General features: G+C 40.0%; 1 protein-coding gene across 1 annotated transcript in view; it reads right to left on the bottom strand.

The window, feature by feature from the left end:
- Positions 1-24,612, bottom strand: part of DDX1 (DEAD-box helicase 1) — a 69,377-nt gene that overhangs the window by 20,144 nt on the left and 24,621 nt on the right. Inside the window, exons 14-18 of the mRNA XM_004475675.5 lie at positions 8,343-8,403; positions 2,861-2,959; positions 1,622-1,711; positions 760-948; positions 66-117 (exon numbers count right to left, since the gene is read on the bottom strand). Of these exons, the coding sequence (XP_004475732.2) occupies positions 66-117; positions 760-948; positions 1,622-1,711; positions 2,861-2,959; positions 8,343-8,403 (491 nt within the window). The remainder of the gene's footprint in view (positions 1-65; positions 118-759; positions 949-1,621; positions 1,712-2,860; positions 2,960-8,342; positions 8,404-24,612) is intronic.

Below are 24,612 nucleotides of genomic sequence, written 5' to 3'. Positions count from 1 at the left end.
CATAAATTTAACAGAAGAGTCCGATTCCTTTTCAAAAGCTTGTCCCGTAGACTTTTTTAACTTACCTGGACTGTTAGCACCAGGTCGTGTGTTATCTTTTGCATGCACTTCATCAGTCTACCAAAAATAAAGGATAGAAAGAGTCTGGGAATCATTAAATAATGATGTAGAACAGGTGTCATTTTTTTAAAGGGAAAACTATCATATTTAGACTGCATTTTCAGACATGTTTTTATAGTTTGTAGGCAAAACCATTCTTTATACTTACTTCTTTATTAACTGTAGGTCTAAGACTAACCAATTTTATATGGAATGAAAATGTAAAGGTCACTTTTCAGAATGTGTATTTATAATAAACATATCCTTAATACAGAAAGGTAAATCTATTCATTGTGAGGAAAAATGACAAAACAGTCGCATGACACAGTTTTAGTAGAACAAGGGAAATTAAGAGGACACTTTAGTAAAGTATGAAATAATCATATCTGAAATTAGATCTCTATACAGATAATACTATTTATAAAAAATTTATCAAGGAAGATGATCACAAAAGTAATTTTAAAGAGAGCAAAATATACAATGGAGTCCATCGACTTATTCAGTGCTTTAAAGGTATTAAGCTTTCACAGTCAATGCACTGGGTTTCTTTTTTCTTTGATACAATATCAGATTGCTTTAAGCATCACTATGAGCGCAAAGTTAAGGCAGTTTATTGAGCTACTTTATTCTACACAAACGCCAACACTGTAAGGTACTTACTCTAATGTGGTTTTTTCCAAGCCTTTCCCAGAGTCTGTCAGTTTTGGGATTCACTGGGACAACAACATGGTGTACAGTATCTGGAACAGAATCTTCTCCTTTTAAATCAACCCATGTGGGAAAATGCATTATCTTCTCAGAGAGTTTCTTCACATCAAAAGAATGCAAAGTAGCAGAGCAAACAATCACCTAAGAATATGGAAATTAAAATTTAAACTTTTAAAATAATAATATTGATACAGCATGCAAGCACAAAGTATGCTAAACCTGGAATCTAAACCCAAGTTCATTGCCTGGCTCTCTACAGTAATAACAGCAATGTGAACTTGTATAGGCTAATCCCTGGTTTTCAGTCCCCTGCTGTCACACAGAAATCACAGCACTGTTTCCTGGAGATCCTACAGAAACTACCATGAGTTACACTTATCCCCTTTATTCATAAACCTCTTCCAAGAAATAAGAAAGGGATAAATAAAAGTGACACTTTAGGAATAATTATCAAGAAAGCAACTGTTTTTCAGTGGCTCAATTTCTTTATTTTCCCTCTGAGTGGGTAGCAATACTAATGATCTAGAATATAAGCCCTAAATGCTCTGTTGGGGAAAAATGAAAAACTAAGAATTTTTCTACTTACAGCCTTCTGTAACAGCTAAGTAATTTTCTCAACTTTTCTTCTCCTTTATTTCTAAAAGAGTATCTAAGACTGTTTCCTCTGCATACACTTTTTAATCAGGTAATGAAGAAATGTTTTACACAGTAACTAACATAATCAAGACATTAAAACAAAAAAAATTTCCTCCTACTCAGAAGCATAAATACATAATTTCTACATGTATTTTAAGATGCATCAGTCATCTTATACCTGAAGTCTCTTTCCATCAGATGTGATCTGAGGAATCTGGCTGTGAATCCTGTTTATAAAGTCCGAATAGCCTTGAGAAAGAAGCCCATCCTGCATGGGAAACAAAGAAAAATATTTTCTATCTGCATCTAAACACTTCCTTTTCTAGTCCAAATGTTAAATATAAGCTAAGGAAACAAATTCACACACACACACACACACACACACACACACACATAATCCAATACTTTCAGAAGTAGTTTCTATTGGATATTTAAAGACAAGTTACAATTTCAACTTTCAGCATATGCTTTAATCTGTGGGAAAAAAAATCCTCAGTGCTGGGAAACTAGTTCAACCTATCTCAAAAATAATTTGGAACTGTTCCAAGAATCTTACATGCATTACTTCCTTCCAGATAGTCCACATTTGCAATTCTGACATAAAGAAATAATATGTCATGGAAAAAATTTATGTACAAAGATAGCAATTTGGAATAAAAAACAAAACTACATTTCTAGTAATGGGAAGTTAAATAAATCATGATGTAACCATGTGATAGACAAGAGATGATCTTTAAAAATTGTTTACAGGGAAACGGACTTTGGCCCAGTGGTTAGGGCGTCCGTCTACCATATGGGAGGTCCGCGGTTCAAACCCCGGGCCTCCTTGACCCGTGTGGAGCTGGCCATGCGCAGTGCTGATGCGCGCAAGGAGTGCCGCGCCACGCAAGGGTGTCCCCCGCGTGCGGGAGCCCCACGCACAAGGAGTGCGCCCGTGAGGAAAGCCGCCCAGCGTGAAAAGAAAGAGCAGCCTGCCCAGGAATGGTGCCGCCCACACTTCCTGTGCCGCTGACGACAACAGAAGCGGACAAAGAAACAAGACGCAGCAAATAGACACCAAGAACAGACAACCAGGGGAGGGGGGGAAATTAAAGAAATAAATAAATCTTTAAAAAAAAAAAAAAAAAAAAAAAAAAAATTGTTTACAAAAAATCTTTTGCGACATTAAAGAATACTTATGCTATCACATTAAAAAAAAGATTTTTCCAGATTTCTCCTAACTTGCTTTCTACTACATAATAATATATACATATATAAATACACAAGAGGGATATAAAATATACCAAACTGTAACACTGACTATCTCTGGGTGGAGGGATCAAGACTAAATTACACTTATGCTTCATCAGTTTACACACTTTATCTCAAAAACATAAGAAACTTTTTCAAAAAAAGCATGATTATTTTTAAAACATACAGCTTCATCCAAGACCAGGAATCTAACTTGAGATAAGTTCAGCTTTCCAGTTGACACCAAATCATCCAGTCTTCCCGGTGTGCCTACCACAATATCTACCTGAAAAATATAGAAAGAAGCATCTTAAAACTGAAGTACAATTATAATCACTTTAAAATAGAAAGCAACAACTGTTTAGTTATAATGAAAATAGGCATAATGAAGTAGCCAGTCAACTCTAAAAGTCTACATAATTGTGTAAAAAAAAGGAATTACAGATAATACCATATCAAACTTGTATTTGATTTTAAACTAATGTGAGGATTTCTGCAAGGAATTTTTGACATCCTTAACTGTTTTTTATAGTCTAATATATAGAATTTGTATTTTCCAAGCAAAAAACAGATGAATTTACAGGAAATTAAACCAGGATTTTAAACTTAGGTCCTATCATTAATCAGCTATGTGACATTGATTTACTTAATCTCTACTAGTTTCAGTTTTCTCATTTTGGAAATGAGGTAATACTTTCTGCATTCTAAGAGGGGTGTAATAATTATAAGATGCATAAAGCACACTTAATGCCTACTGTTGATATAACTATTGATAATGATGATCTGACTGCTAAGGAAAACAATAATAATTACTATTTGTCACATGCTTACAATGAACAGGCACCGTGACAAGCATTTAACAAGTACTGTATCATTTCATACTACCACTAAGATAAATACTATTATCCTATTTTCAGATGAAGAAACTAAATGTTCCCATTAAAAGGACTCAGATTACACGGCTGGGATTGAAACTCAGAGTCCAAACAGGAGAAAAGATATAATACAAATTAGAGCAAGTTTGGTTAAACTTTTTTTTTTATAAAAATTTTAAGCAACGCAAAAGTAAATAGTATAATGAAATTCCATGCCAGTATCAACAGCTGACCCCAGTTTTCATTCTTCCATACACATTTTAATCAAAGCCATAGGTACAAAGATGAGGAACATGGGTTCAGGAGTCAGCTCGACCTATGAGTTGTATGATCTTAAGCAACTTACTCAACATTTAGTATCAGCCCTTATCTAATCTGTAAGGACAGGGAAGGGTACCATCTCAGAGTACTGCTGTGGAACATTTAGCAGAATGCCTGGTCCATTTCTAGAAAGCACTGGAAAAAGGATGGGTTTTGTTGGTCTTACTGTTTTTTGTGTGTCTTGGTATACACAAACATACATATGTAAAACCAATAAAATTGAACACTTCAGTCCTTATACGTACAGTTCCACAGCATTAATTATATTCATAATGGTGGACAATCATCACCAAAATTTTTCATCACCCCAAAAAGAAACTCTGTACTCATTAAGCAATAACTACATATTCCGACCTTCTTCCAGCTATCAGTAACCTCTATCTGCTTTCTGTCTCTATTAATTTGCCTATTCTACATAATCAGTGTAAGTAGAATCATACAGTATTTGTCCTTTTGAATCTGGCTTATTTCACTTAGCATATTTTCAAGGTTCACCTATGTACCGTGTATCAGAACTTCTATATAGCATGGATCCAAATTTTATGCCTTTTTATAGCCAAATAATATTCTATTGTGTGTTTGTGTACGTGTGTGTATATATATATAATAACATGTTCTGTTTATCCATTCATCTGTTGCTGGACACCTGGGTTTTTTCCTCCCTTTGGCTATTGTGAATAATGCTGCCAGGGACACTGGTGTACAAGTACCTGGTTAAGAGCCTGTTTTCAATTCCTTTGGGTCTATTCCTAGAAGTGCAATTGGTGGGCCGTATGTTTAACTTTTTCAGGAACCACCCAACTATTTTCCATAGAAGCTGGACCATTTTACATTCTCACCAGTAATATGTAAGGGTTCCAATTTCTAACATCCTTGGGAACACTTATTATCTACCCTTTTTAAAAATTATGGTCATTTTGGTTTGGATTTGCATTTTTCTGACTAATAATAAATATCTTCTTATGTGCTTGTAGGCCATTTATCTTTCTTTTTAGAAGAAATATCTAAGTCCTTTAAAGTTAAGTATTTTAAAAACATGTATATGGATGTGTATGTGAGCACAAATAACATATGATATAAAGTCATTCAATAATTAGATGATTCAAACTTTCTACTCTTTACTGGCAGGCATAAACAAATCACCACCACTTGTATTCTTTTTAACCTGTTCTTTTTACACTAGACTAAAAACATAAACATAGCTTTCTTCTAAAGAATTTCTCCCTCAGTCCCATCACTTCAGTAACTCACCCCTTGACAAAAAAGAAACTGTGCTAACGAGACTTTTGATTTGACCCAGTATAAGATATTTATATTCCCATAAAGAAGAGACATTCTGGAAGTTCATTTGTACTGATAAATTAGCAAGTCACAGGTGAACCTAGAGAAACTGTCTGGAATGTAACAGATAAACCCTGTTCAGTACACTGAGCATCTCCTATGTACCAAGCTCTAAGACAGGTGTTGTATACAACAGTAAACAAAATAAGATCTCTAACACAGAACTCTAACTATGTGAGTTTCCTTCCTCCTCAGTTTCAGTAGGTAAAGTCAGCATGAACATAGACACTCTCTCAGGTTACCAAAAAAAACCGTCAGATAGGAAAAGCTTCAGAAAAATATCTATACAACTTGGATAGCCCTCCACTCCATCAGGCCTCACCTGTACAAGCTGCATAGTACACGCATGAGATTTAAAAATTGAAACATTCTACTCCCTCATTCCAAAGGTGACTTCTGCTAAGGCATAAAACGGGGCTAAGTAGGAACCAGAAGATGGAGGACGATAATGAAAGGAAGAGCAGAAAGGGATCACAGTATAACCCCTAAGAAACAGAATGGAATTCTCTCCTGCCAAGAAAGCTCCAGAGGAACAATGCCTTTACTTTGCATCTGACCGTCAGCCACTACCAAGTTAGGAGATATGAATAAGGAAAGCATAGCTAATTCCATTAAAAGATCTGAAGCTGGAAAATATGAGTGGAAAAACTTAGTATCAATGGGAAAATGATTCTGGGTTTGAGAAGTCATGATTGGGAATGAAGCAATTAAAATTCCTTTACGACCAGTAAAATAAAATAATTATAACATTCTAAATGAAAACGTATCAAAGCAATAATACTCAGATCAGTATTAACAAGTACAGTAACAGTCATTTTAATACATTACTCTTTTCTCTTTATTTATCATACCCAGTCAAATGCAAAGGCCTTTCAGCATAAAATTCAGTTTGATAGAAGCACCACTAAGATTTTAGGGAGGACACCACTGCTCATGATGACTAAGTATCAGGTGGTTTAAGTACATTTAAAGGATAAAAAAAGGAAGTTTGTAAGGAGAAAGTTATTTCATGAAATCCTTTCTGAAACCCTACTTTTACATAGCCTGCATTTAGCTTCATAGGTTCTAACTCAAGGCAGCTGAACTAGAATTTTCCAAACTTCCCCCAGTAACAGGGATCGTACAGCCTTAAGGTGGTCCTGGATAACTGCACATCCAGGCATAAGCCTTTGGCTTCCCCTTACACATATCGGAACTCATCTCCTGCCTGACTGGGGCAACTATTGACAGTCCATTCCTCCTTTACCCTTCCCTAGCGTTTCTACAAACTAATGTCCTTCTATGCACTGACTGTATCTCCATTTCTAGTCTTTTTTTTTTCCTCTCCTCTTCCCCCCCCCCACCCCCTGTTGTCTGCTCTCTGTGTCCATTCACTGTGTGTTCTTCTGTGTCTACTTGTATTCTTGTCAGCAGCACTTGGAAACTGCATCTCTTTTTTGTTGTGTCATCTTGCTGTATCAGTGCTGTGTGTGCTGCGCCACTCCTGGGCAGGCTGCACTTTTTTTGCATGGGGCGGCTCTTCTTGAGGGGTGCACTCCTTGCACGTGGAGCTCCCCTACGCGGGGGACACCCCTGCATGGCATGGCACTCCCTGTGCACATCAGCACTGCGCGTGGGCCAGCTCATCACACTGGTCAGAAGGCCCTGGGTTTGAACCTTGAACCTCCCATGTGGTAGGTAGATGCTCTACCATTTGAGCCAAATCCACTTCCCCATTTCTAGTCTTAACTCCAAGTTCTTCTTTTTCAATTACCCCCAAAAGGAATGACCCTTCCCCCCACCACACCCCAGATGGCTCCCTCATCTGTTTGCTTATTGTTTTTGTTCAACGTCTATTCACTGTTTTGTATTTTATTTGCTTTGTTTGTTTTTCCGCTTGTCTGTTTTTTTTTTTAGGAGGTACCAGGAACCAAACCCAGGACCTCTCATGTGGCTTGAGCCATATCCGTTCCCTGCTTGTTTGTTTTTGCTCCATGTCTGCTCATAGTTTTCGCTTCATGTCTGTTCACTTTTTATTTGTCTTCTTTAGAAGACACTGGAAACCAGGCCAAGGATCTCCAATGTTGGAGGAGGGCATGCAACTGTGTAAGCCACATCTGCTCCCCAGGAATGACTCTTAATTCATGAAAGCTAGAAGAAAATTCTCAGTCCTCAAAGAGTAAATATAAATAACTCATGGATGCTGGAATTTTGTACGAATGGTTTGGAAGAGACTGCTGCTCTAAACACTTCTGGGGAAAGAAAAGACACTTCCAAGGTATCTTTGAAAAAATAAATACTCTTCTGATCTTCTACTAATTTTGGCTTCGTTTAATTTTTCTTGAAACACAACCCATAAGGTTACTTTTTTAAAACCGAAAGCACATATGTGGAATCTAAGCCCCCTCTCAATATAGAGGTGGAGTGGCCATAACCATCCCAGGGTCCACAGGATGGAGGAATAGAGTATGGACTAGAGTGGACTTACTGATATTTACTATGGAACTATTGTGATTAGTAATGGAAGAAATTGTAGCATTGATGTGGAGAAAGTGGCCACAGTAGCTGCTGAGGGTAGGGAGAGGAAAAAGAGATATGTGGGGGCATTTTCAGGATTTGGAGTTGTCCTGGGTAGTACTGCAGGGACAGATGCTGGACACTGTATATCCTGCCATGGCCCACTGGGTGGACTGGTGGAGAGTGTAGACTACGGTATAAACCATTATTCATGTGGTGTGGCAATGCTCCAAAATGTATTCACCAAGTGCAGTGAATGTCCCACGATGATGAAAGAAGTTGCTGATGTGGAAGGAGTGGGGTGAGGGGGGTGGGAGGTATATGGGGACTGCTTATATTTTTTGAATGTAACATTTAAAAAAAAATTGAGAGGGGAAAAAAAGGAGACAAAAGAAAAATAAATAAACATTAAAAAAAACTGCAAGCACATGGAACAGATGTGGCTCAGGTGACTGAGTACCTGCTTCCCACGTGGTAGGTCCCAGGTTCAGTCCCTGCTACATCATAAGAACAAACACGCAGACAAACCCAGGGGATGCAATATGGCCCACGGGCTGAGCACCAGCTTCCCACATACAAGGTCCCAGGTTCAACCCCAAACCTGTAACTCAAAATAAATAAATAAGTGCACCTTACCCCATTATCCAAAACAGAAAGCTGATCCCGTGCTGCAACACCTCCAATTATCAGAAGTTCCCTGAAATAAATATCAGAGTTATAATGCAGAAAAGGAACTGAAGTCTGCTTTATTTCACTTTGACCTGTAAGTAACAGAGAAAGAATTCACCACAAAATAAGCTGAAGAAGGACAAACACAAAGCACTTTATTCCCAATAGATATGTACAATGCTAGAGTTACCTAAACTAACCAAACAGAACATAAAAGCCTAGAATAGAGACAATCAAGCCTCATCTACATATCCTTCCATATTAGGGCACGTGCAAGGTCCGCCAACACCTGCTTTCAACCTACCTTTCAAATAGATATGCTTTTATATGAATAAAATATCTTTGAAAAATTATATATGTATAAAAAAAAGGTTGGGGGTGGTATGAAAGGAGACTTACTTTTCATAGAATGCCCTTTTGTATTGATTAAAATTTCCTTATTACAAATACTTCAAATCTTCCTTTTGGCTAAAAAGAGTGCCTCATGCCAAGGTAATTCAATGGGGTATATAAACAGGAAGAAACAGCTTTTTCAACAAATGATACTGGAAAAACCGGATATGCACTTGCAAAGAATGAAGTTAGAGACAATCAGCAAGATGACAATTGACTAAGGAGCTCCTAGAGTCAGCTCGGGCTACAGGGCAGTTAGTAAACACCCAGGGAGTCTCAAGCACCATTTGGGGAATCTAGGAGACCAGAAATACTTCCTGCAACATACTTGAAAGAATGGAAGGATGTGACTGCCCATCTACAGAAAAGATTCATGAGTAGAGAACTCTGCTCCATGGAGGCTGGTACCCATCCTCCAGGAGCTATTCCATGGCTGGAATTGAAAACTCTTTCTCAAAAACAGGGTAGGAAGAGACGGTTGGGAACTTCAGCTATTAATTAATAAATTCAGCAGGCTAAAGTATAATCCTAAGAACAGCTAAAGTATGAACCTATCCAAGTCAGAAAGAGGCCAATGGCCACCATTTGACCCTGTCCCTGGCATGGGGGAAGCTGGGATGATTGAAAATCACAGTGATGGTAGCGACTGGCTTCTTTCACCCAGATCGATGTGCAGCCCTAGCCTAGGCTTCAGCACCACCTCTGGTCTGGCAGGGAAGAAGCTGGTGGGTCTTGCACCAGCCTCTCCACGTAACTGAGGGTACATTCGGCTGGCACAGACTGAATATTCAGAAGTCTACAAGGACAACTGCAGTCATCTTGGACCTGCACTGCACAAATTGCTGCCCACACCTGCAACTCCATCCCCGCCCCAGGCCGGGGAGACAAGGGCGTGAAGCTTCATCAGTCTCTCTGAGCATTTGCAGTCTAGGCCTGCATAACTTGGATTATTCCACACAGCTGTGACTCTGTCCATAACCCTGGCAAAAGAAAAAGGTGGGGGAAACTTCATGGGTCCCTCGGGCAATTTGGGCGCCTTGAGCCTCCACAGCTTATAGCATCAACTTCATCCTCGGCTTCTACTACACAACCAGCGAGGGAGAAAGGGCAAGAAAGCCTTAAACTAAAGAGAGAAACTGTACCCAGAATAAGTTACATCCAGTAAACCAGATGCCAAGACACCAATAAAAAACTACAGTCCATACCGAGAAACAAGAAGATATGGTCCAGTTAAAGGAAGAAGATAAGCCTCCAGATGACATAAAGGAACTGAGAAAACTAATCACAGATGTTCAAACAAATCTCCTTAATAAATTCAAGGAGATATCTAAATGATTAGGATATTGAGGCACTGGATGACCATATGAAAGCATACACAGAAAAACAGCAGATCTTACAGGAATGAAAGGTGCAATAAATGAAATTTAAAATACATTGGAGGGAAGGAGATATGGCCCAACCCCTCCTATAACACAGGAGGTCCTGGTGCCTCCTAAAAGAAGAGGAAGAAATGCCACAACAAGCTAGATGCCGCCCCCACCACAATGAGCTAGCCACTGCCCCCACTGCAACAAGCAGATGCCACAAGCCAGTAGACACTGCAGCCCATGGGGAGCAGATGTGGCTCAGGCCACTAGGCACTCCCCTTTCATACAAGAGGTCCCAAGTTCGGTTCCTGGTGTCTCCTGGAGAAGGCAAGCAAACAATGAGCAAACAGAGAAGAGAACCATCTGGCGGGAGGGGGGGGGCAAGTAAAGAGAAAAATAATTACATTTTAAGAATTAAGGGAAACGGACTTTGGCCCAGTGGTTAGGGCGTCCGTCTACCATATGGGAGGTCCGCGGTTCAAACCCCGGGCCTCCTTGGCCCGTGTGGAGCTGGCCATGCGCAGTGCTGATGCGCGCAAGGAGTGCTGTGCCACGCAGGGTGTCCCCCGCGTGGGGGAGCCCCATGCGCAAGGAGTGCGCCCGTGAGGAGAGCCGCCCAGCGTGAAAAGAAAGAGCAGCCTGCCCAGGAATGCCGCCGCCCACACTTCCCGTGCCGCTGACGACAACAGAAGCGGACAAAGAAACAAGATGCAGCAAATAGACACCAAGAACAGACAACCAGGGGAGGGGGGGAAATTAAATAAATAAATAAATCTTTAAAAAAAAAAAAAGAATTAAAAAAAATTTTTAATGCACTGGAATCATATAACAGCAGATTTGAGGAGGCAGAAGAAAGAACTGTTGAGCTTGAAGACATGGCCTATAAAAGCAAACATATAAGAGAAGAGATGAAGAATGGGAAACACTGAATAAGATCCCAGGGTCCTAAATGACAGTAAGAGACATGCAAATATAGGTGTCATGGGTGTCCCAGAAGAAGAGAAGGAAAAAAGGGCAGTAGGAATATCTGAAAAAATAATGGTAAGAAAGTTTCCCAACCCTATTGAAGGACATAGATATCCATATCTAAGAAGCACAATGTACACCCATCCAAATAAATCCTAATAAGAGCAATGCCAAGACATAGACTAATCAGAATGTCAAATGCCAAAGACAAAAAGAGAATTCTGAGAGCAGCAAGAGAAAAGCAATGCATACTATGTAAGGGATACCCAGTAAGATGAAGTGCTGATTTCTTACCAGAAACCATGGAAGCAAGAGGACTGTGGTATAATATACTTAAAGAAAAAACTGCCAAGAATCTTATACCCGGCAAGACTGTCTTTCAAAAATGAGGGTGAGTTTAGAATATTCACAGATAAACAGAAACTAAGAGACCAGCCTTGCAGGAAATACTAAAGAGTGTGCTACAATCTGAAAATAAAAGACAAGAGAGAGAAGGTTGGAAGAGAGTCTGGAAATAAAGATTGTTTCAGTAAAAGTAATTAAAAGTCTCAAGAGTGATGAATATAAAACATGACAGATAAAACCCAAAGGTTAAAATGGATGAAATAAAAACTGCTTTTACAGTAATAACATTGAATGTTAATGGATTAAACTTCCAAATCAAAAACATAGAATGGCAGAATGGGTAAGAAAATATGAACCATCTATATGCTGTATGCAAGAGACTCACCTTGGACCCAAGGATACCAACAGACAAAAATGAAAGGCTGGAAAAAGTCCACACATGCAGTGACAACAACAACAAAAAAGCCAGAGTAGTTATACTTATATCAGATGAAAAAGACTTTAAAAGACACTATTAAGGCACAATCTGAGGAAGAAGTCAAGAAAAAAAAATTAAAAATTCCATTTAAAATAGCGACTAAAAGAATTAAATGTTTAGGAATAAACTTAGCCAAGGATGTAAAGCACCTGGATTCAGAAAACTACAATGCATTATTAAAAAATCAAAAAAGGTGTAAATAATTAGAACATTACATGCTCACGGATTGGAAGCTAAATATCATTAAGATGTCAATTCTACCTAAATTGATACACAGATTGAATGCAATCCTGATAAAAATTCAGCCAACATTTTTTAAATAAATATAAAACACATTATCAAATTTATTTGGAAAGGTAAGGGATCCCAAATAGCCAGAAACATCTTAAAAAGAAAAAGCAAAGTTGGTGGACTGCCACTTCAGACTTTAAATCATATTACCTAGCTACAGGGATAAAAAAACCGTATGGCACTGGCATAAAGACAGACATATAAACCAATGAAACCAAACCGATGGTTAAGAAATTGACCACAGACCCTAACATCTATGGTCAGAGATTTTTGACAAGCCTGTCAAATCCACCCAGCTGGAGCAAAACAGTTCGTTCAACAAATCGTGCTGGGACAACTGGATATACATAGCCAAAAAAAAGAAAAAGGGCCCTTATATCATACCTTATACAAAAATTAACTCAAAATGGATCAAAAACCTAAACAGAAAAGAAAGAACCATAATGTTTCTAGAAGAAAATGTAGAAAAACATCTTCAAGACCTGGTGGTAGGTGGTGGATTCTTAAAGGAGATAGAAGTACCGTGAGATGAACTACTGATGCTTAATGTATGTAGGTTTTTACTGACTTTACTGTATACATGTGGAAATGTATAAAGTTGATGATAATATAATAACTAACAGCTGGTTTATAAATGGGACTGTGGCTGGAAAGTGTAGTCTAGGGATGTAAATATCAATTGAAAGAAAGCTAGAGAATATTCTTGGGACTGAAAAACAGTAATCCACAGGTAGGCAGGAATTGTGGTTCATGGTAGACATGCAAGAGTGTCCTTTGTGAGCTAGAGCAGATGTACGACACTATTTCAGGGTATTAGGAATGTGGAGAAGCATGAGAAAAATTCAACTGGAGTGACCTATGAACTGTGGTTAATAGCAATACTGCAATATTCATGCATCTATACCAGAGATGTACTGTGCAAATATATGCTATGGACAATGGTTAGTGTTAAAAGTCTGACGATTTTATACCATAATATTTAACAAATGTTTCACCATAGTGTAGTGTGTTGATGAAGGGGGTGGTGTATAGGAGGAGTTCAGCACATGAGTATGATTGTTTTGTAAGTTCACAAATTCTGTAATAAAAATATATTTTAAAAAATAATAATAGGGTGGGATGGGGGAAAAATACACCAAATGTAAGGTATGGACTATAGTTAATAGTAAGATTTTGATGATATTCTTTCATAATCTGTAAAAAACAAATGTCCCACAGTACAAGGTGTTGGTGGTAGGTTGATGTATGGGACCCCAAAATGATGTTATGCATGTTTGCCTTATAAACTTTCAACTTTTACTATATACTTATTGTTTATGTATGTTCATGTATAAATGACATAAAAATAATAACAGGGGAGGGGGGAATACACCAAATATAAAATACTTTGGTTAGTAGTAATACTTTGAGGATGCTCTTTCATCATTTGTTAAAAATGTTTCACAACAATGCAACGTATTGATGGTGGGGTAAGTAAGATATAACAGCTCTGTATGATGTTATGCACGTTTTATTTGGAAGTGCAAACCTTTTACTATACACACTTATTGTTTATGTATGTTTAGTGTGAGTGATATACTTTAATAAGTTTTTTTAAATGAAAAAACAAAAAGAATGATGTCAGATCCCTTCCTTACACCATACACAAATATTAACTCAAAATGGATCACAGGGGTGGGAAGATGGCATCAGGTTAGGCAGATAAAGCTCAACTCTCACCCAAAAACAATGGAAAAAGAGCCAAAAGCTGTTCAAGGGACCTGCTTTGGGGATCAGCATGCAGAACAGTGCTTCACAACTCCCAGGAGAATGAGGGACAAAGAGACAATGAAACCAAAACAAACTGTGAGTTACTAAACCTACCAGCTGCCAGGAAGGGCTCCCACAGCAGCTGACTGAGAGGGGGCAGACATCTTCCTCCCTGTCGGCTGTTACAAGGGGAAAAAGAGGGGAAGTCGGAGGGGTTTTCTTTAGCAAATTCAGCCAGCTTTGAATCTCCGGTCTGGCCTTGTGAAAACAACGGAAAACCAAGAAATGCATCTCTATGAAGAAGTGTACCAATGGGCGCCATCTTCTGGCCAGTCTGGAAATTACATGGACAAAAACTGCTTTTAGAGCTTCTTTAAACCACCTGGGGAGAAAGTCTGTACCCCATTGGTGAGTTCCTGGCATGATTTTGATAACTTACACTGGACAATTTTAAAGAGTTAGGATAAGTTGCCCCAAATATCAAAGAAGAGCTGTGAAAAAATAGCAAGAGGCAAGAAAGAGATATAGGCCATCAGAGTAAATTCACCAACATAGCAGATGCCTAGACATCTGCAAAAAATTACACGCCTTACTAGGAAACAGGAAAAGATGGCCAAGCAAAGGAACAACCAAACATCCTCAAGAGATTCAGATTTAAGACAATTAATCAATGATAATCACATAACTACCCTAAATCAATTTAAAGAATTGAAAAAAATATATGACTAAAGAAATAAAGGATATTAAGAAAGAAAACACTGGGAAACGGACTTGGCCCAGTGGTTAGGGTGTCTGTCTACCACATGGGAGGTCCGCGGTTCAAATCCCGGGCCTCCTTGACCGGTGTGGAGCTGGCCCATGCGCAGTGTTGATGCGCGCAAGGAGTGCCACGCCACGCAGGGGTGTCCCCCGCGTAGGGGAGCCCCACGCGCAAGGAGTGCACCCGTAAGGAGAGCCGCCCAGCGCGAAAGAGAGTGCAGCCTGCCCAGGAATGGTGCCGCCCACACTTCCCATGCTGCTGACGACAACAGAAGCGACAAAGAGACAAGACGCAGCAAATAGACACAGAGAACAGACAACCAGGGGAGGGGGGGCATTTAAATAAATAAATAAATCTTTTAAAAAAAGAAAGAAAGAAAACACTGTGTGAGCACAAAGAACAATTGGAAAATCTGCAAAGAAAAGAAACAGACCTTATGGAAATGAAAGACAATGGATGAGATTAAAAATACATTAGAGGGGGGAAGTGGATGTGGCTCAATCGATTGGGCTCCCGTCTACCATATGGGAGGCCCTGGGTTCAGGTCGCAGGGCTTCCTTGTGAAGGCAAGCTGGCCTGCAACCACAGAGAGCTGATGGCCCTGCGCACGCAGAGAGCTGACGGCCCCGCAGAAAGATGAGGCAGCAAAGCAAGCAGACACAGAAGGACGCGCAGCAAATGGACACAGAGAGCAGACAGCAAGCAAGCAGCAAGGCGGGAGGAATAAATAAATAAAATAAATCTTAAAAAAAATACATTAGAAGGGACAATCAGCAAGACGGCAGCTGAGTAAGGAGCTCCTGCAGTCAGCTCCTGCTACAGGGCAGTTTGTAAACACCCAGAGCTCTCTGGAGTTAGCTGAAGCACCTGTTTGGGGGCTTCAGGAGACCAGACGAGAATCTTGCCACATCCGTGAAGGAATGGAAGGAGGAGACTGCCCATCTGCAGAGAAGACTCTTAAGGAGAGGCTCCACGCCCCAGAGGCCAGGTCCCATCCTCCACTAGAGGCACAAGACGCCTCGGGAGCTGTTCCGCGGCTGGAATTAAAAGCTTCACGTCCCCAAAACGGGGGAGGAAGAGACAGTTGGGCAGGAGCTTCAGCTACTGATGAGTAAATTCAGTGGACTAAACACAATCCTGAGAACAGCTAAAGCTTGAGCCTGTCCAAGCCAGGCACGAGGGGAAGGGGGATGAACTGAAAATCCCTGTCCTGGTGGGAACCGGCTTCTTTCCACCCAGGTCAGAGTGGAGCTCTAGCCTAAGCCCCAACCCCACCTCCAGCAGGGAGGAAGCTATGGGGATCTGCGCCAGGCTCCCCGGGACATTACTGGCAAGCCATAGAGGCCAGTGATTATCCTACATTGGTGGCACATGCCGCCCCAGGAGCTATTCTGTGGCTGGAATTGGAAGTTCCATTTCCCAGAAACAGGGAAGGAGGAGACAGTTGGCCACTGATTTGGGCTACTGATTAGCAGACTCGGCTGGCTAAAGTATAACCCTAGGAACAGCTAGAGTGTAAATCTATCAAAGTCAGAAAGAGGCCAGTGGCCGCCATTTTGACCCTGCCCCCAGTCTGAGGGGAAGCCGGGCTGACTGAAAATCACAGTAATGGGAGGAACCAGTTTCTTTCACCCACATCAGCCTGCAGCCTGTCCAGGTAACTGCAGGTAACTTTGGCTGGCAGACTGAACAATGGGAAATCTACCAGGTCAACTGCGGTGATCTTGGACCCACACTGCATAGATTGCTCCCACACCTGCAGATCCATTCCCCACCCAGGCAGGGGAGAAAGGGGTGGAAAACGTCATCAGTCTCTCTTGGCAACTACAGTCTAGGTCTGCACAACTTGGATTATTTTATTCCACACAGCTGTAACTCTGTCCCTACCCCTGGTAAAGGAGAAAGTTGGGAGAAACTTCATTGGTCCCTGGGGCAATGAAGGCAGTTTGAGCCCCCACAGCTTATAGCACCAACTGCATCCTTTGCTCCTACAGCACAACCAGCAATGGAGAAAGGGCAGAGAAAAAACTGCACCCAGAAAAAATACTCTAGTAAGCCAGATGCCAAGACACCAACAAAAAATTACAATCCACAACAAGAAACAGAAGTTATTGCCCAGGTAAAGGAAAAAGATAAGCCTCCAGATGACATAACGGAGTTGAGACAACTAATCCTAGAGGTTCAAACAAGTCTCCTTAATGAATTCAATGAGAGAGCTAAAGAGATTAGGGATATTAAGAAGACATTAAATGAGCATAAAGAAGAATGTGAAAGCATACAAAAATAGCAGATCTGATGGGAATGAAAGGCACAATAAATGAAATTTTAAAAACACTGGAATCATATAATAGCAGATTTGAAGAGGCAGAAGAAAGGATTGATGAGCTTGAAGAAATGGCCTCTGAAAGTGAATGTAGAAAAGAATGGAAAAAATTGAACAAGGTCTCAGGGAACTAAATGACAGCAAAAGGCATGCAAACATACGTGTCATAGGTGTCCCAGAAGGAGAAGAGAAGGGAAAAGGGGCAGAAAGAATATTTGAAGATATAATGGTAGAAAATTTCCTGACCCAATTGAAGGACACAGACATGCCTATCCAAAAAGCACAACATACTCCCTTCCGAAAAATCCGAATAGACCAACTCAGAGACACATACTCATCAGAATATCAAAGGCCAAAGATAAAGAGAGAATTCTGAGAGCAGCAAGAGAAAAGAAATGCATAACATATAAGGGATATCCAATAAGATTAAGTGCTGATTTCTCACCAGAAACCATGGAGGCAAGAAGACAGTGGTCTGATATATTTAAGATACTACAAGAGAAAAACTTCCAGCCAAGAATCTTATATCCAACAAGACTTTCTTTAAAAAATGAGGGCGATATTAGAATATTCACAGATAAACAGAAACTGAGAGAATTTCTAAGCAAGAGACCAGAATTTCAGGAAATACTAAAGGGTGTGCTGGAACCTGGAAAGAAAAGACAGGAGAGAGAGGCCTGGAAGAGAGTCTAGAAATGAACATTAGATCAAGAAAAGTAACTACAAGTGTCAAAAGAGTGGTGAAAATAATATATGACAGATAAAATTCAAATAGTCAGGAATAAACCTAACCAATGATATAAAGCACTTGTATTCAGAAAACTGCAACTCAATGTTAAAATAAATCAAAAGGCCTAAATAGCATTTTTTTTTTTTATTGAAAACACAATCATCAAATTTATTTGGAAAGGTAATGGGTCCTAAATAGTCAGAAACATCATAAAAAGGAAAAGCAAACCCTCATCTCCAGACTTAAAATGTTACCTAGCAACAGTAGTAAAAACAGCATGGTAGTGGCATAAAGACAGACACATAGACCAATGGAACCTAATTGATTGTTCAGAAACAGATCCTCACATGTATGGTCAAGTGATTTTTGACTAGCCTGTCAAACCCACACAGCTTGGGCAGAACAGTCTGCTCAACAAATGGTGCTGAAAGAATTGGATATCCATAGCTGAAAGAAGGAAAGAGGACCACTATCTCACACCTTATCCAAAAAACAATTAAAAATGGAACAAAAGTCTATATAGAAAAGCAAGAGCCATAAAGCTTCTAGAAGAAAATGTAGGAAAATATCTTCACAATCTGGTGGTAGCTGGTGGATTATTAAAGCAGTTAAGAGGAGGACTGAGATGGACTACTGATGTTAAATGTATGCAGAAGTTTTAATTAGCTTATTGTAAAAGCATGGAAATGTATAAAATGGATGGTAACAAATAGTGACTAACAGCTAGTTTATAAAGGGGGAGGTAGGTGAAAATAGTAGTCTAGTTATGTAAATACCGATTGACAGAATGCTAGAGAATAACCTAGGAACTGGATAGCACGATAAACCAAGAAGTGGATGAGAATTGCGGTTGATGGTACAGATGCAAGAGTGTCATTTGTGAGCTAGAACAGCTGTGCATCACTATTGCAGGGTAGTGGGAATGTGGAGAAGCATGGGAAAAATACAACTGGAGTGACCTATGGACTGTAGTTGGCAGTAATAATATAATATTCTTGCATCTATGCCAAAGATGTACTGTGTTGATAATGAGGCATTATGGAAAATGTGAGCCAAATGTACACTATGGACATGGTAACAATCAGATGATATTATCTTATCTGTAACAAATGTTCCACCACAGTGTGGTGTGTTGATGGGGAGGTGTTGTTTGGGAATTCTCCACATGTGCATGATTATTTCATAAGTTTACAATGCCTGTCATAAAAAATATATTTTAAAAATAATAATAGGGTGGGATGGGGGAAAAACATACCAAATGTAAGATAAGGACTATGATTAGTAGTAGATTTTGACAATATTCTTTCATAATTTGTAACAAACGTCTCACGACAATGCAAGGTATTGGTGAAGGGTTGATGTAGGGGAGCCCTGTATGATGTTATACATGTTTGCTTTGTAAGTCCACAATTTTTACTGTACATTTATTGTTTATGTATATTTATATATAAATGATATAAAGATAATAATAATAGGGTGGGTTGGGGGAAAATACTTTGGTTGGTAGCAATATTTTACAATGCTCTTGAATCATTAGTTAAAAATGTTTAACAACAATGAAAGGTATTGGTGGTAAGGTGAGTTACAAGAGCCCTGTATGATGTTATATATGTCTGCTTTGTAAGTTCACAACTATTACTATACACTTAATGTTCATGTATGTTTATGTACGAGTGATATATTTCAATAAATTTTTTAAAAATGAAAAAATACATTAGAGGCACATAGGAGCAGATCTGAATTGCTCAAAAACGGAATTAGTAATTTTGAAGACAGAACATCTGAACTAGAAAAGACAGGAGAACAAGAGAAGCAATGGAAAAAATGGAACAGCGTCTCAGGGAATTGAATGACAATGCAAAATGCAGACGTACACATTATTGGTGTCCCAGAAGGAAAAGAAAAGGGAAAAGGGGCAGAAAGAATATTTGAGGAAATAATAACTGAAAATTTCCCTAACTTTATGAAGGACATAAATATTAATATCCAGGACAATGCACCCCAAACAGAATAAACACAAAAAGACCTACCCTGAGACACCTACTATTCAGAATGACAAATATGAGAGATAAAAGGGAGGATTCTGAAAGAGCAAGAGAAAATCAAAGCATCACATACAAGGAAAACTCAATAAGATTAAGTACTGACCTCTCATCAGAAACCATGGAGGAGAGAAGAAAGTGGTATGGTGTATTTAAGGTACTGAAAGGAAAAAACTGCCAGCCAAGAATTCTGTATCCACAAAGCTGTACTTCAAAAATGAAGGGGGGAAGCAGCTGTGGCTCAATCAGGTGGGCTCCCGTCTACCATATAGGAGGCCCTGGGTTCAGGTCCCGAGGCCTCCTTGTGAAGGCAGGCTCGCCCGCACGCTGTGGAGAACTGCATGCTGAGAACTGCATGCTGCAGAGAATTGCCCGGCCCACAGGCGCCGCAGAGCACCACCCAGCCCGCAAGTGCCAAAGAGAGCTGACTCAGCAAGGTGACACCAACAACAACAAAAAAGGGAGACAAGCAAAAACACAGAAGAGCACACAGCGAATGAACAGAGAGCAGACAGCAAGCAAGCCGCAACGGGGAAGGGGAAATAAAATAAATACAGACACAGAAGAAAGCACAGCAAATAGACACAGACAGCAGACAGCCCACAAAAAGCCACAAGGGGGGGATATTAAAAAATAAAATAAAATAAAGGGAAGGTCAAAGTCTTTACAAACAGAAACTGACAGAATATGGTACCAAAAGACCAAAATTACAAGAGAAACTAAAGGGAGTGCTTCAGCCTAAAAGGAAAACAACAAGGGCGAGAGACTTGGAGAAGGTGTAGGAATGAAGATTATTAGAAAGGGTTAAAAAAAATAGACTATACTATGATAATGACAAGAGAAAACGAAAGGTCAAAATGGATGAAGTAAGTAATGCCTCTACAGCTATAACATTGAATGTTAAAGTCTTGAAAATCCCAACCAAAGGACACAGACTAATAGAATGGATTAAAAAAAATGAGCCCTCTCTATGTTGTCTAGAAGAGACCCACCTCAGACCTAAGGACACAATCAGGTTAAAAGTGAAAAGCTGGAAAAAGATACTCCATGCAAATAGTAACCAAAACAGAGCTGGAGTAGCTAACATCAGACAAAATAGATCTTAAATGCAAAACTATTATAAGAGATGAAAAGGTCATTATATAGTAATAAAAGGGGAAACTCAGCAAGAAGAAATAAATATTCTAAATATTTATGCACCTAACCTCAGTGCCCCAAGATACATGAGGCACATACTGGTAAAACTGGGGAGAAATAGATGTCTCTAAAATGAGAGGAGACTTCAAATAGACCACTCCAGTATTACACAGAACATCTGGAGACAGAATAGAGAAAACAGAGAGCTTGAATAATAGGATAAATGAACTAGACCTAACAGACATCTACAGAGCATTACACATCACAGCAACAAAATATACTTTCTTTTCAGATGCTCATGGATTCTTCTCTAAAATAGACCATATGTTGTATCAGAAAACAAGTCTCAATAATTTAAAAAACTGAAATTATACAAAACACTTTCTCTGATCAAAATAGAATGAAGGTGGAAATCAATAATGGACAGAAAACAGGAAAATTCATAAGAATATGGAGATTAAACAACACATTTTTAAACAATCAGTGGGTCAAAGAAATTGCAAGAGAATTCAGCATATATCTTGAGAAGAATGAAAATGAAAACACAACATATCAAAACCTATAGGACACCAGAAAGTGCTGGGAGGGAAATTTATAGCCCTCGAAGTTTATATTAAAAAAGAAGAGCTAAAATTGATGATCTAACTGCACACCTGGAAAAACTAGAAAAACAACAGCAAACTAATCCCAAATCAAGCCAAAGGAAAAAAATACTAAAGATCAGAGTACAACGAAATCAAGAGCCAAAAACAAAAAAAAAAACCAATAGCAAGAATCAACAACAAAAAAAGTTGGTTCTTTAAGAAGATCAACAAAAGCAACAAACCTTAGCTAAACTGACAAAGGAAAAAAGAGAGAAGACACAAATAAATAAAATCAGAAATGAGAAGGAAGTGGACTTGGCTCAACGGACAGAACATCTGCCTACCACAAGGAAAGTCCACAGTTCAAACACAGGGCTCCTTGACCCATGTGGAGCTGGCCCACATGCAGTGCTGATGCATGCAAGGAATGCCATGCCACACAGAGGTGTCCCCCATGTAGGGGAGCCCCACGCATAAGGAGTGTGCCCCGTAAGGAGAGCCGCCCAGGGCGAAAGTGCAGCCTGCCCAGGAGTGGTGGCCGCACACACAGAGAGCTGACACAGCAAGACAAAAAGAGACACAGATCCCAGTGCCGCTGACAATAGAAATGGACACAGAAGAACACACAGCAAATGGACACAGAGAATAGACAACTGGGGGCAGGGGGGAGAGGGGAGAGAAATAAATAAAAATAAATCTTTAAAAAAAAAAAAGAAATGAGAGAGGGGACATTACCACTGACCCCACAGAAATAAGTGAGTTCCTAAGAGGATACTATGGGGAAGCAGATGTGGCTCAAGTGACTGGGCTCCTGACGACCACATGGGAGGTACGTGGTTTGGTTCCTGGTGCCTCCTACATGATAGGCAGGCACAGCAAGCTGACACAAGATGACTCAATAAGAGACACAAGAAGAAAAACAAAGAGAGACACAAACAAAGCAGGGAGCAGAGGTTCCTGGTGCCTCCTAAAAAGGACGAGCAGGACAGCAAGCCAATAAAAGCGCAGGCGTGGCAAGCTGACATGACAAGATGATGCAACAAGAGATGAAAGAGGAAAAATATAACCAGAGGAACAACAAAGCAAGGAACAGAAGTAGCTTAAGTGATTAGGCACTTCCCTTCCACTTCAGAGCTGCCAGGACCGCCTATAGAAACAAAGAAGATGAACAGACATAGCAAGTGCAAAGAATGAGGGGCTAGGGAGAAAGAAATAAATAAAATAAACCTTAAAAAAATTTTTTAAAGAAAAGACATTTGTGCTTCAGGGAAGCAGCTGCAGCTCACCGGTTGAGTGCCTGCTTCCCATGTAAAGGCCCCATGTTCAACCCCTGGAACCTCCTTTAAAAATTAAAAAATAAAAATAACTTGCGCTACAAAGGATACCATCAAGGAAATGAGAAGACAAAATATTTAATGGAACTCAAAAAACAGGTCTTACTTTAGAGAAAGAGAGAGAGAAAGCGAGAGAGAAGAACAAGAAAGAGAGCGAGACAGAGAGAAGGAGAGACGGAGGGAAAGAAAAAAGCCAGAGAATGGGAGAAAATATTCATGAGTCATGAATCTATCTAGTAAGGGACCTATCCAGAATAAATATTCTTACAACTCAACAATAAAAAGAAAATAACCTGGTTGAAAAATGGGCCAAGGACTCGAACAGACATTTCTCCAAAGAAACAAAATGGCCAATAAGCGCATGGAAAGACGGTATCACTAGCTACTGGGAAACACAAATCTAAATCACAATGAGGATGCCACTTCACAGCACCACGATGGCTATAATCCAGAACACCTGAAAACACAAATGTTGGCAAGAATGTGGAGGAACTGGTATCCTTCTACATCGTGGTGAAAATGTGAATGGTTCAGCTATTGTGGAAAACCATGTAGCAGTACCTCAAAACATTAAACTGCAATATGACCCAGCAATTCCACTCCTGGTACACAGCCAAGAGAAATGAAAACATATTCAGGCCTAAGCCTACATGCAGATATTCACAGTATAAAAGCCAAAAGATAGAGTCATCTCAAATGTCCTTCAACTGATAAACAGATGAACAAAATGTAGTATATACATACAATGTAATATTTCTCAGTAATAAAAAGAAACAAAGTAGGAGAGGACTGTGGGAAGATGGCAGAGTAGGGAGCTCCAGGACTCAGTTCTCGGACCAAAACTATTAATAAGACAGGAACTGTCTCAAACAAACTATTTGGAAAATCCAGAGGCCAGAAAACTCTAAAGCATCCAGAGAAGAGTGGGAAGAAGCTGATAAATTACATTAAAGAACAATAAATTGCTCTCTCTGTGGCAGCTATTGGTGCCCACCCCCAACTTATACTGTGACCACCTTGAGGTCCAGTCCCATGAGCTTGCTGGTGTCAGAAAGGGACATAAAAATCCTCTTCTCCAACAACAGGGGTAGGCATGGCTGATCATGGCTTTTGATTAGCAAATTCAGATCTGTGGGGGCCTGGCTCGGAGGGGAACTATGTTTGAACCCACACGGACAAAAGCAGGACAAAAGCAACAGTGGCCACTGTTTCAGCCCACTCTGTACAAAGGGGTGGCAGACGGGGCGAAGGCAGGGGAGATTTAAAGAGCCTCACCTCCTTGGGGCTCTGAGGACTGTTAGCTGCAGACTGTACTTGCCAGGCAGGCCAGGACAGCCCAGCTCTGGAGAGTCATTGGAGAAACTCTGGGTGCCCTTCCTGATCCCCTTGGTCTGCACTCACCCCCTCCCCACCTGTGGGTTCCCTGTCCACTTGGGAATGTCCTCTTGGGGGTGCCCCTCCTCCTAGATTTGCCTTCCAGGCAAAAGCAGCTTGAGACAATACAAGGCATGTAAAAGTGCACTGAGGTGGTGTGGGACGAAGGCCTGCCTGCTGGCATCAAGCACCAGGGACAGGGAGGTCTGTCTCCTGGAAAACTTCTGTAAACAGGGGAACTCCCAAACAACTAACAAGCCAAAGCTGAGGACACGACAGAGGCCAGAGAGAGAAGGGAAACCCTGCACACTGCAGTCACCTTGAGCAGACCTTCCTGGTAGGAGGCCTGAAGCTCAAGAAAATC

This window comes from Dasypus novemcinctus, chromosome 25 (assembly GCF_030445035.2).
Source record: "Dasypus novemcinctus isolate mDasNov1 chromosome 25, mDasNov1.1.hap2, whole genome shotgun sequence".
NCBI classification, from domain to species: Eukaryota; Metazoa; Chordata; class Mammalia; order Cingulata; family Dasypodidae; genus Dasypus; species Dasypus novemcinctus.
Note: the sequence above shows the minus strand (reverse complement) of the source record. Positions and strands in the feature narration are given on the sequence as shown.